The sequence below is a fragment of the Hesperophylax consimilis genome, chromosome 18 (assembly GCF_061612785.1).
Source record: "Hesperophylax consimilis isolate HC1 chromosome 18, BYU_Hcon_1.0, whole genome shotgun sequence".
Lineage (NCBI taxonomy): Eukaryota > Metazoa > Arthropoda > Insecta > Trichoptera > Limnephilidae > Hesperophylax > Hesperophylax consimilis.
This window is the reverse complement of record NC_142853.1, coordinates 25,104,940-25,118,379: the sequence shown is the minus strand read 5'-3', so window position 1 is coordinate 25,118,379 and position 13,440 is coordinate 25,104,940. Positions and strand designations below refer to the sequence as shown.

General features: G+C 37.1%; 1 protein-coding gene across 1 annotated transcript; it reads right to left on the bottom strand.

Moving 5' to 3' along the window:
* Nucleotides 1-1,691: 1,691 nt before the first annotated feature.
* mtDNA-helicase (mitochondrial DNA helicase) lies at nucleotides 1,692-5,991 on the bottom strand. Its single transcript, XM_089642456.1, has 12 exons — nucleotides 5,918-5,991; nucleotides 5,527-5,823; nucleotides 5,222-5,439; nucleotides 4,814-4,937; nucleotides 4,607-4,729; nucleotides 4,209-4,371; nucleotides 3,986-4,133; nucleotides 3,374-3,523; nucleotides 3,134-3,243; nucleotides 2,727-3,000; nucleotides 2,517-2,645; nucleotides 1,692-2,441 (listed from the first exon to the last, which is right to left on the bottom strand). Exons 2-12 carry the CDS (start codon nucleotides 5,792-5,794, stop codon nucleotides 2,268-2,270), a joined length of 1,881 nt encoding a protein of 626 aa, XP_089498582.1. The 5' UTR covers nucleotides 5,795-5,823; nucleotides 5,918-5,991; the 3' UTR covers nucleotides 1,692-2,267.
* Nucleotides 5,992-13,440: the final 7,449 nt, after the last annotated feature.

The following is a 13,440-nucleotide window of genomic DNA, read 5'->3' as shown; positions in this document are numbered from 1 at the left end:
TATCATTTATTTGTATGGGAGCTGTCACTTTGACAGATGACAGCCGCTTAATTAGTGCGCTCCATAATTTGTTCTGACCCCTTCTCCTGATGTAGGTAGGAGAGGGGGCCGTATAATTTTCAAATAGAGCCTGGGTAGCAGATAACAGCACATATCGTCACCACGCCCACACTTATAGCACATCATCTTTTTAGGTGTGACAAGTCTGTATGGCGAGCAATATGGAGTTATATAAAAGGCTTTGAAATTATAGCGTAATCTGTCACCGTCTAACCTGTAACCTGTCTAAGAGTTAACCTTTAAGTTTTTTTTGTTCCAATTAGTTTGCTCCATATCCGTATGTACAACAAAACTACACTAATAATTCGCCATTCCCTTTCTTCTTTTGTATTGGTTTGTTCCATATCCTTTTTGACTAGTAGCATTGAGTCCTTTGCCTGCACCATTGTTGACGAAGAACAGAGCAATCCTCAGTTCTTGACTCAAAAAAAAAATAGTATCGGTTCTATGTAAATATGTTAGACATAACATGTTGTAATTCTATGCAGATTTATTTAACACATTTCGACCGGGTATTTTTTGGGCTGGCGCTATGCTGAGTCCGGGCGAAAATAAAGGTCCCGTGCGAATTTCTTTAATTTGTTTTAAATCGCTATATCTTAGAAAATAATTAAAATATTTTAATAAAAATTTCTATAATCGCTCCGGGTCAGTCCAACATATAATACGTACATGCCACACCCAATTTATAGCTTAATGTGTCTAAGGCCTTAAACTTTAAGTCTTATTTTTTTTTTTGCTGGATATATGATAAAGTAATACTTAACAATTACTTTTTAAGGCGATACACTACGTCGTATAATATTTTAAATTGAGCCGCTATCAATAACAATCCTTACGTAGATGGCGATAAGGTTTAAATACCCGCTTAACACCATCCGCCTGTTTTGATTTATGCAAGAAAAAAACATGGCCAAAAAGTGCCTTTTATTTTATTTTGTGGATGTTCAGGCATAAATATTTCATTTTTTTTCGATCATTTTATAAATAACTTAATTTGCCACATTATACAATAAAATCATAACCGAAAATGGGTTCGTAAGTAGGAGATTTTGAACGTTAAAGCAGTTCTCATAGGTCTTTACATAATTTTTTTCTGGGCTTATAAAAATACTCGATTATTTCAAAGGCCAAGATGTATTCTACTCGCAGTATTTAATTAAAGCATCTAAAATATTTCTAGGCGACCAAATTTTCAAACCAAAAACACATGATTTTGCATTACTACGTATGGCATCGCCTTAACTGAAATTGATTTGTTCAGGGCACCCCGAAATTTGAAGAAAAAAACACACAATGAAATATCTTATTTTTTTATTTAGAAAATAAGAGTCATTTAGTTTATGAAAAAGAGAAATATTTTTTGGCACTTTTATGCATCACTTAGTTAGTAGAACCTAACTAAGTATGGGTTGTTTCAGAGAATTTGAACAATTCATCAAATTTCGAAGTTGTATTTCAAGTCCTGTGATGGTTCTTATGAAGTTCCGTTATTATATCATTATTGGCCAGTTGTTTCACAAAACTGGAATAGAATCTTCACAGAACTTGAAAATCAACTTTGAAATTTGACGAATTGTTTAAATTCTCTGAAACAACCCATCCTAAGTGTAACAATGAGGTAGATACATATATTAATATGTAGGTATATGAATGCTGTCCAAAGAAGCGAAGCTATCAGTCCACAAAGGAGTGCAAGAACCTATCTGATGTATGGCAGTGAGGCATGGAACTGGCAGAGGAAGGATGAAAGTAGACTGAATGCTATAGAAATGAGATTCCTGAGGTGTATGTGTGTAAAACCATGTATGATCATGTGAGGAATGTGGGGATCTACAAAGAATGCAAGGCTGATGTACGCAGTTTCTAAGATTAATAAAGGGATGCTCAGATGGTTTGGGCATGTAGAGTAAATTAATAAAGAAAGGAGTGTAATATGACGTAAATGTGAATGGTAGAATAAGTCGGAGACGCCCGAAGAAGACATAGATTGCACTTTCAAGTGAATCAGATACTTGAGTCGGGCCTTGTCAAGAATCAGAATAATAGAAGAACATGTATGAATGTGAATGAGGCAAGGAGTGTGTGGCAAGACCGAGTTGTATGGCGGTCCATCCTCTCCGCCTACCCCTTTAGGAAACGGCGTGATGGTTAGTTAGATAGGTATGTAATGAATTTGTGGAACACAGCAATGGTTTGGCGGGACCTCAATGCTGTACAGAGGGCGGTAAGACTAGTTCACTGTGAGATTCTATATTGCTATCCTCCTCCTTGTGTGGCTTGCTGTCTTTGTCTTTCTTCTTTTGAGCATAACTCAATGCCCCCTTGTCAAAGTCTAGCGGAACTATTCCCAGGTCTCCGCTGTAACGATTCTTGGCCACCTGCAAGTAAAAGCATTTTAGTCACAAGTAATCAATAGAGTACGTATGTTATAGTTATTCTTCAGCTCGACGTACCTGGAGGTATTTCTTCCCCCGGACGCTGGTGAGTCGCTTGTCTTGGATGATGAGGACGCTGTCGGCTTCCTGCGAGGCCTTGGCGGACCCAAATATGGAGTTGGTGGACAGGTCCTCAGCGTCACGCTCCTGAAAGGGTGTAAGGATAGTATCAGTGCGAGCAGGGTATTGCAGTCCGCTCAATCAAGCGTCTGATAATTGTGCAATTACCTTCCTGGGATGCATGACCAATGTGACATGACAGTTGTTCCTGGTGGCGAACCCTCTGAATGCAGCAATCACGGCATCCTGTCTCCAGTAACGGTCCATGGAGCGGGAAGGCTCGTCTCCCATGCCCAGCATGAACTGCACGTTGTCCACTATCACGTGCGCCACATCGTGCACGTAGAATGCGTGCTCCACCACCTCCATCACATCCTTGATAGACTGCTGCCCGTGGAAGGTCAGAAAGTGGATTGGGAGCTTCTCAAACTCATCTGCATATCTGGGGAATAGCGGGGAACATTGTTTTATTAGATGTTCGCCGAAAAACGAAAAAAGTGATATTTGTCTATGCCCTTAGTGCCAGAAAACATTCGTGACAAATATGGTAAGCAATAATGCGTATTAGTACTTACTCATCAAAAAGATGAATATTCTCATCCAAAGGAATACCTGCCAGTTGTTGCAGCATCGTCCGCGCCAGCCTCGAGTTGCGAATCTCAAAACTACCCCAAAGTGTCGTCACCTGCAATAACAACCAACACGCTCTGGTTAGGTTAGGTGACTACTGTCAGCTCCCCGCGCCGATGGCCCCATATTAGTGGTTAGGTTAGGGTTGGCCAAGTGAGTCCCCAGCTCTAAAGATAGCTACTTACTCCTTGCAAGGCCAGGTCCAAGGAGTACTCGCTGCAGAATGTAGTCTTGCCGCAGCCAGTGGGGCCGGTGAGCACCGTCAGCTCCCCGCGCCGATGGCCTCGCAGCAGCCGAGTGAGTGCCGGGAATCGCTTCCACTTAATCCCTTGCACCTGCGTACAATGCCACTTATATCATTACCAGTGTACACACTAAAAAACTCAAAATATGCTCTCAAATAAAAAATTACACTTATTTTTAGTATTAATTATCGATTTATTACATTTGACATTCACAGTACATTTTATGACAAGTGACAAGGTTATATTAAGTGATATTAAATTTTACATAGTTAAAGTACCTATTATGTGAGTATTTTTTTGTAATTCCCTTGTTTTTTTCCCATACAAAAATATTTTTTCATACAAATAATTCAACTTATTTACCTGAAAAGTACCTTAGCGTGTTGGATTTCGATAAAAAGTTATTCATCATTTTTACTTTTACTCATTCACGTAGAATCACCTCCCGAAGTTAGTGCACTTTACATCCTTTAGAAATAATATATATTAAAGGTAGGTACTTGTATGACAAGACAAACACTGTTAGTTGTCACACTTCACTTGGAGGGGTACCTTCTCTATGTTGCGCAGGTCGGCCAGCACATCTTCGCGCAGGGCTGAGAAGGAGGTGATGGCCTTGTGCCACACGGGCTTGGCTGCAGCGCCCAGCACACGCAGGTCCTCTCCACTGCGCAGCGCTGCCAGCGGACCATCTTCCCACCTGTATATATGCAGGAACATTAGAGTTTAACACACACGGCGTGTAGACACAATGGTAGATAGGGGCGTATCTCACCTCACCAGCAGGCACCGCTTGTCGCCCAGCTTACGAGCGAGGTTGCGCGCCGACTCCAGCGTGTCTGCGGCTCCCCACAGCGTGAGGCGGGAGAACCTCTCTAGGGCCGGCAGCTCTTCCTGCGGCAGGCGGCTGAATCCATGCGGGAGGCACACCGCCACCCCTTCATTCAAAGGACAAAAAATTGTCAATGTGGCATTTTCAGACTCGTTTGTGGGGGTAAGTCTTATCACTGAATTCAAGTGTATATTACATAGTCAAAGGGTCTTACCACTGAATTCAAGTGTATATTAAATGTTCAAAGGGTCTTACAACCGAATTCAAGTGTATATTATATGGTTAAAGGGTCTTACTACCGAATTCAAGTGTATATTATGTATATAGTCAAAGGGTCTTACCACTGACTTTGGCAGCGAGAAGCGCAATGGCGTCCCCGGCTGACGGCACGATGGTGGCGGAGCGCGTCCCCCCGCCCAGTTGCAGCAACCCACTTCCCTCGGTGCGCTCCTGGCATGGCTCATCTAGAATATGAACAATGGAACGATGTGAACAATATATCAACAATCTAATGGACAGACACAATGTTTGTCGAAGGGTGCCCCTACCTGGGTGAGAGCGCAGCAGCTGGCGCAGGCCGGACACCCGCCCCGACAAGTCCCTCAGGGGGAATAGCAAGGTGTCTCCAGAAACACGCATGTCTCTCAGCACCTTGCCGGCTTCAGGAATTATCTAAAAATATATCACATAAATAAGGGTGGTGCCACAATATATACATAATGAGTGTCAAATCAAATTTCTATGGGTAGAACAGATGAAACCTAATAAAGCGATATTCAAATAAATATAAGTTAAAAGCGGGAAAAAACATAGTGCAATCTAGTAATAAACTGTGTATTTATATGATTTTCTGAATATGAGAAGATTTATGGTTTATAGATGTTCCCTACACCTGCCAATACTAGAACCGACATGCTAGGCAAAATGTCAATTTAAATATCATAAATTATACAAACTGGCAAGTTAAACCTCTGCAAGACTTCCTCAGCGTGTGTTTCTGCTAGACTCTGGCTGTCTCTCTCCGCCTGGCTCCAAGGCAGATAGGGCTCTTTCGGTCCCTCAGGATCATCTCCAATTGACGGAGGACGTGCGGGGCCCCCAGCAGCAGAGGGCAGGTACTTCTGTAGCGCCGCCCACTGGCCCTGGCGTCGGCAGCCCGAGCAGCAGTAGAACCCTGCGCACCACAAACGCACATTACTCATCATCCTCGTCGCAATTCTGCAGGTTTATTGCCACTAGAATGTCTGAATGAGAGGTAAACCTGTCGTTTTGTTGATGAACACGGATCCGATCTCCTTCCTCTTGGTGGCTTTGCAGGCCGGGCAGGAGCTGGTGAGGCAGGCGTAACCGTCCTCGGGGGCGCAGCCTCCCAGGCGCAGAAGCCTCTTCATGTCGGACACAGCAGGAACGCCGAGCACCGTACCGGGCACGCTGTGCGCGCCTCGGGCCGACCTGTCGGGCGCGCGGTTCACCCCACAAGCCCGCAGCGCTCTCTGCCAATAGAATAGCCCTCCCCTGACCCCTGGCATCGTTAGCACCGAAGATTTTGTCTCTTAACCTAAAATTATAAACTGCACTAAGTAACTAATAACAGTCGATATCAACGGCTTGGCAGCCAAAGGCTTACATTACGACTGCTTGCGACTGCTCACCAAGCAGTAAGTAATTTTCTCGTACGATTTCGGAATGTAATGCAATTACATAAAAATACGAAATAAAGACCCCCTTCAAAACTCTACCATTAATAAAATTAATACCGATAAAGCCGGTAAACGGTAACGATTTCTAAAATTTAAGGTTATTATTTTACGTCAAAAATTAGGCGGGCTTCTCTGGTTCTTTTACCAGTGATGCCATATCCGAAAAAAAATAAGTATGCGTTTCAGCGGTAATAAATCATGCTTTACCATGTTTTGAAGGATAAAAAACTATATGGAAATATGTTTTTCCTAAGCTTTTTTACTGAGAATTTAAATAAAACAACGGTACTTGATTAAATTACCCACAGTGCTTTATTAAAACGATCATTTTAAAGTAGTTTTGAAAAAAGTATTTTATGTTTTACTACAGCTATGTTTAATTTTTTGAACCCGTTTTAAATGAAATAATAATGTAAATTTATGAATAAAAAATTCAAAAACAAGTTCTTTCAGATCAATGAGATGGGGGAGAAGACATTCTCACACAACTCAATAATTTATTTTTTCGGCATTTTACGGTGTAAGTGAAGGCAACTAATTAAATAAATAGACATTGTGAACGGTGAACTCGTGGTGAAATACATTCCTGATTTCGGGATTTCCCCCAAGCGACCAATGCTAAAAAATTGTAACTCACCCAAAAGTACATGTTAGACGAGTGTTGCCAACGAAGGCGATTTATCGCCATTTAGACTACTTAGAACGAGAATCGGCGACGAAAAAATCTAAAAGGCGACTGGTCGCCTATTAGGCTACTTCAGAGACAAGTTATTTAAATCACAAATAATAATTAAAAAAAATATATATATATTTTGTGGGGAGCGCTCAATTTGATTTTTTTGTGGGGTTATGTTTTACAGAAATTCTCTAACAACCCCCCCCCCCCATGGATTTCGAATAATAAAAGGGGAAATCAAGCTCACGTAGAATATTTGTGGGGAATATGTGGGCAGAATTTATGCGATTTCATTAGAATTACTACAACTGAAATTCGGCTACATTAGGCTACTTAATGTTTGAAAAACGGCGACATTAGGCCAAGATCGCCAAGATCCGTTGGCAACACTGCGTAAGACAGGTAATATTTATGGGTAATAAGTTGTGTTTTTTGTGATAGTTTATTTATGTCTTTATGTGACCGGGTAAAAACCATGGAGGTATGATCGGTGGGCTCTCGGTACATTATGCGGTACATACTGCACTCGGTTTTCGATGATTACATCACTCCCAATCACTCCAGTTCAGAATATGTTTAGACCATCATGCTTATTACGTATCCAAAATTTCAGTCCATTCGCCGATATATATTCCGAGAAAACGGCTTTCCAAGTTCGAACCCAAGTCTTGCATTTTTTTTTTTTAATTAGTGTCTATTTAATAAGGTTTGATGAGATTTACATTATATAAAAATCTATAATATTTCATTCATATAGTTTCTTCTTAGTCCTCCTTACTAGGTAGTCCTGTGCTGAGGCGGACTGGTATATTTTTTTGATTTTCTGTTATTTAGTTTCTATGATGTTTTTAGTACATTTTCTAGTATGTCTGCATTAATTTCTTTCACCCATGTTTTGATTTTTTCCTTAAGCTTATTTATCTTTTCTATCTTTTTCAAACTTGGAGGAAGGATGTTGTAAAGTTTGGTTGCCAGATATATGTGGTTTCTTTGGCCAAAACTTGTCTTGAACATCTCGTATATCCCTTTTTGAGGCTCTTGTATCATGTATCCGAGTTTCATTAGGAGATTTTCTGTTTTTAAAATGATGTATTAAAATATTCTTGGCAATAAAGCAATGGCCGTCTTTTTAGACTTGTCTAAGGCATTTGATACCGTATCCCACGGTTTACTCTTAAAAAAACTCAGTTCAATGGGTATTGTTAATAAATCTTTAGATTGGTTCAGATCATATCTTGAAAATAGAACACAGAGAGTAATAATTAATGATCACATTAGCTCAAATAAATCAATTGTATATGGTGTTCCTCAAGGTAGTGTTCTGGGTCCAATTCTATTTTTGTTATATATTAACGACCTCTGTAAACTGAAATTTTCTGGATCTTCAATTGTATTTGCAGATGACACTGTCTTGGTGTTTGCTGCTGACACGTGGAACGAAACGTATGCTAAGTGCGAGGCAGGATTAAGGGCAGTCAAAAATTGGCTTGATCAAAACTTGTTAACCTTAAACATGAACAAAACTAAATATATTACTTTTAGCATTTCCTCTGTAAATCAACCATCTTTGGAACGTTCATTAAAAATACATTGTTGTGTGCAGGAGTGTAACTGTCAATCTTTGGAAAGAGTAGACAACATCAAATACCTGGGTTTAATTATTGATACAAATTTAAAATGGAACAATCACATTACTACATTAAGAAACAAAATAAGAAGGCTAGCCTACATTTTCAAAAATCTAAGAAACATATTGGACAAAGTTACATTAAAAACTGTATATTATGCTCTAGTTCAATCAATGCTTTCATATAATGTTGTCTGTTGGGGTTCTTGTAACAAGACTACCTTAGAGCCTTTGAATGTTGTCAAAAATTAATTTTAAAAATAATGTATAGGAGAAATTTTATGTATCCATCAAAGTTATTATATAGTGAAAGCAAAATTATGACAATAAGGCAGTTGTACATAATACAGGTTCTCTGTAAATTTTTCAACAACACTATTACTGCTAAAAGATCTCAACAAGTGCGCAGCACTAGAATGGGTTCTTCTTTAATGTATCAGCCGGTGTATACCAGAACATCCTTCGGACAAAGGAGTTTTTCATATAAAGCTCCGTTGCTATATAATATGCTTGGAGAAAATATAAAAACTATAGGTTCGTTAAATTCATTCAAGAAAATGGTCAAAATCTCCGTACTAGCTGAGAATGATGATTTTGGATCACCCATGTTGTCGCTTATATCATAATTCCTTGTGGAAGCTCTGTTTCGATACAATCCTTATTTACTTACTGCGCATGCACTTATTTACTTCTAAAATAACTTTTGGTTATTTATTATTATGTTACTTATTATTATTATTATCTACTTAATTATCGTATTAATATTTACTTTAATTATTGTCTAGCTAAAATATTTACTTACTTACTTTTTATTATAATATTATCTACTTACCTATCGGTTATTATTTACCTTTTTTTATTTAGTTATGTTTATTTTTTCTTATAATCTATTATTCATACTATCCATGTTGTAATTGTTAGTATGGTTACCCTATGCTTGTGTCTGATAAGCCAGCACAGGTACCTTGTACTTTAGTTAACAGAAGAATATTATTGTTGCCAACATACTTAATAATGCTTCTTTTGTTGACTTTTTTTGTTTTTTGTTTTTTTATTTTTTTCATAAATTTTTTTCATATATTTGTTACTAAAATTTTGTTTATTTTTGTCTACCGGTCTCGAAACGTCCGTGTCATAAACTTTTCTTTTTTTGTTTAAATTTAATTTAATGTTGTTATTATTTTAAATTTACATATATGTATTTTTTTAAATGATATTATTGTAAAGCTGCACATCTTGATACAGGAATGCCCTAGTGAGATGTGCAGAGTATGCTTTTTATGTAAAAACTGTTTTTTGAATTAAATAAATAAATAAATAAATATATTTGTTTTAAATTTAGAATGTCAAAACACTTGAAAATATCTTTTGAGGGGGTTCTGATGGGTAATTTTAGTATGGTTTTTATAATGCTCTTTTGAGCAATATCTAAGTGGTTAATATTATTTGCTGTAGCAGATCCCCATACTAGAATTTCGTACTCAAGACGGGAATGAACTATGTCTTTCCTAGGTAGTATGTTTCTTAGGTTTTTGAAGAAATGTACAAGTCTCGTAAGCTTTTTAGTGAGTTCATTTATGTGTATGTCCCATCTAAGGTTTTCGTCTATTTCCACTCCAAGATACTTAATACTTTTTGCCTTTGTTATAATAGGGCAAGAGCAATGTGACTTATTGTTTTGACACTCGTGCAATTTTAGAGTGTATTCTTTACCCGGTTGACCTCTTGAGTTTATTGAAAAGGCTAGATAATTAGTTTTAATTATATTGAGCGTAAGAGAGTTCATCCGAAGCCAATTTTGAAGTGCAGTTAGTCCATGTTCAGCCTCTTTATAAGTGTCCATCCAGTCCTTTTCGTGGAATAACATAACAGTATCATCGGCAAAACTAATTATATTTCCATTGATGGGAAGTTTGGTAATTTCATTTATATAGATGAGAAATAAGATTGGTCCCAAGACACTTCCTTGAGGGACGCCTTAGTTTATTGGAAGAGGATTGCTTTTTTGTTGGCCTATTTGTACTTGTGTTCGTCCTGTCAAGTACGTCATCAGTAAATTTAGTGGAGTGCCAGATATGCCAATTTTTTAAAGTTTTGTGAGAAGAATTTTATGATCTATTGTGTCAAAGGCTTTTTTTAGGTCTATAAAAACAGCCAGACATTTTTTTCCATTGTCTAAATTTTTTATGGCCATTCTTGTAAAATGTTCAATTGCGTCCACGGTACTCAAACTTTCCCGAAATCCATATTGTGTCGGGGAAATTTTTTTATTAATTTCCAGAAAGTGGACGATTTGGCTTTTCAAATTTTTCTTCCAGGATTTTTGAGAAAGTTCTTAGGATACTTATAGGGCGATAATTATTTATGTCATTTTTGCTTCCATTTTTATAAATTGCTACAACTGTAGCATTTTTTAGACAAGAAGGAAATATCCCCTTTGATATAGAGAGGTTTATAAGGTATGTCAGGGGGAGGATCAACTCCTCTTGGAGATGTTTTATAGTTTTGATTGAGATAGGATCATTTCCTGAAGAAGTGTTGTTATCTAGTGAAGCAATCACTTTTCTTAGTTCGTTGCTAGTTATTTGGTTTAGATTTAGTGTGCTATCTTGGATTGAGACTTCATTATTTTCTATTTCCTTTTCATTAGTAATTGGTTTTGTGATTTTATTTGCCAATTTCGAGCCTATGTTAGTGAAAAAAGTGTTAATATATTCCATAATTTTGTCAGGATGCTCTGCAAAGGAAGTTGGAATCATGTCAATGTTTAATTCTCCAATCATTTTCTTGTTGTAGGAGGGTTCAGAGTTAGTGATTTCTTTTATAACCTTCCATATTTTTCTGGAGTCATTGTTACATTCTTCTATTTTCCTTTTATAGTAGTTTTCTTTGGCATTGCGAATAACATTTTTACTTACATTTCTGTATCTTTTATAGAATCTTAATTTAAATATATCGTAGGGGTCTTTTTTAACTTTTAAATGTATTTCATCTCTTTTCCTTATACAGTTGATGATGTTTTGTGTAATCCAAGGTTTGATGTGCTTATTTTTATGGGATATCTTTTTTTCTATTAATGTGGTTTTTTGTGCCCGTAAGAATCATGATTTTTCCACAAATGTAACTTTACTGAGATTTTGTCATTGATTGCACTACAGGCCATAATTCACAGTAGGGAAGTATCCAAAATTTCAGTCCATTCGGCGACACATATCCCGAGAAAACGGCTTTCAAAGTTCGAACCCAAGCCGTTCCCGTAAGAATGATTTTTCCAAAAATACCTCTTTACTGAGATTTTGTCATTGATTCCACTTCAGAGCATAATTATTCGTACGTATCCAAAATTTCAGTCCGTTCGGCGCCATTGGTTCCAAGAAAACTGCTTTCCAAATTCGAACCCAAGCCTTGCACATAAGAATCATGATGAAATTTGGCACCCTTGATGTTCAAAATAAAATGAAAATTAATCTAACTCCAAAAATTCTTCGTGAACATTGACAGATTCCTTGCAAAATCAGTGTAAAATGTAGTTTCCGTGCGGGAAGTAGGAAGGAGGATGTGGCGGGTGTCGATGTCGCCCGAATCCGACAATCCAATACAATTATAGTCCAGTAGCCATGTACATCAGACTTTGCGTCAGATCCGGTAGTTCTGATTTTTTTTTTTGTGATTTGTTTATCATGTCCCAATGAATAATACAAGTTTCCGACCTCGAGCGATGAACGCGACATTTTCAAAAATCAGTTTTTTGCAATTTTAACCCTGAAGGACTAACTTTCGATAGAACTGTTTTCAAAGTAGACTAAGGACGGGTTGTTTCGGAGAATTTGAACAATTCATCAAATTTCAACGTTCATTTTCGGGTTCTGTGAAAGTCCTATTCAAGTTCCGTTATTATATCATTGTAGGCTAGTTGCTTGACAAAACTGAAATAAAAACAGAACTTGAAAAAATCTTTCACAGAATTTGAAAATGAACGTTGAAATTTGATGAATTGTACAAATTCTCCGAAACAACCCGTCCTTAATCTGCTACAAAGCCTAGCACCGTCTTTGTAGACCCACTAGTTTCCAAAATATGTCTTTTAAAAAATTATCAATTTTTTCGAAGTCAGATTTTGTTTGGTAATTTCTACCCCGTAGGCCTATTTTCATCGGGAAATGTTCCATCCCATATTCCAATGGACTCTGAACAAAGGCCGAGGAGACCCTCACCACGAGAAGAAAATCACCACCCACCTTTTTAATATTACTCATTTCTAGCTACTGTTCTTTGTGTTACATTATCCAAGTCTTATCTGAACTTTTCATGACCATAAACCCCTTCCCTTCCTCTCCATCTATATCAAAATTTCTGAAAGGACTTTATTTATCTAGTAATATTTGCACCTTTTACTTTTTTTTTTTTTTTTTTAAGCTGATCTTTATTGACTGAAATTTTAACATTTTTTTTTTTTTTAGACAATGTATAAATAGTCCCACAAAGCTGCCACATGGCTGCTTGTCTGCAGGTTCTATCTCAATATACAATTATAATACAATATAAGTCTCCCGTTATATAAAATAAATAACAGACTCTTACATACAATCATAGAACTCACCAAAGCGTCCCAAGTACACTAACACTTTGAATGACAATACGATAACGTACATTCAAAAGTACAAGACAATATAGCACACAGATAACACACATTCAAAAGTAAGACATATACGATAACACACATTGAAAGTGAATAACATCGTACTGTAGCACAATGCAATAGAATTAAAATTCTAGTTAACTAAGTGAAAAATGTTATTTTAATTATTTTTTTTCTGGAAATAAAAAGCTAGATAGAAAAAAAAAAAAAATACATTAATTTATATTAGAATTAAAACTTTCAAATAATGTCTTTCCTTTTCTTCTTTGTTTGCTCTATTTTTTATAGATATACAGATTTTTCATTTATAAGCCACATCTTTACAGTTTTCATGCTTAAACTCTTATTTTCTGAAAAAACAAATTTATTTTTGAGCTTTTTAAAAATCACTGGTACACAGTAATCCAACGTTCGGCTTCCATACTAATTTGTTATTTTAGGTATTTTCAGCCCTTTTTTCTGTAAGACGTGTGCTGTGACTATGTACCAGTGGTTTTTTATAAGTACTATCGCCCCAGTTATCTTTAATGGTA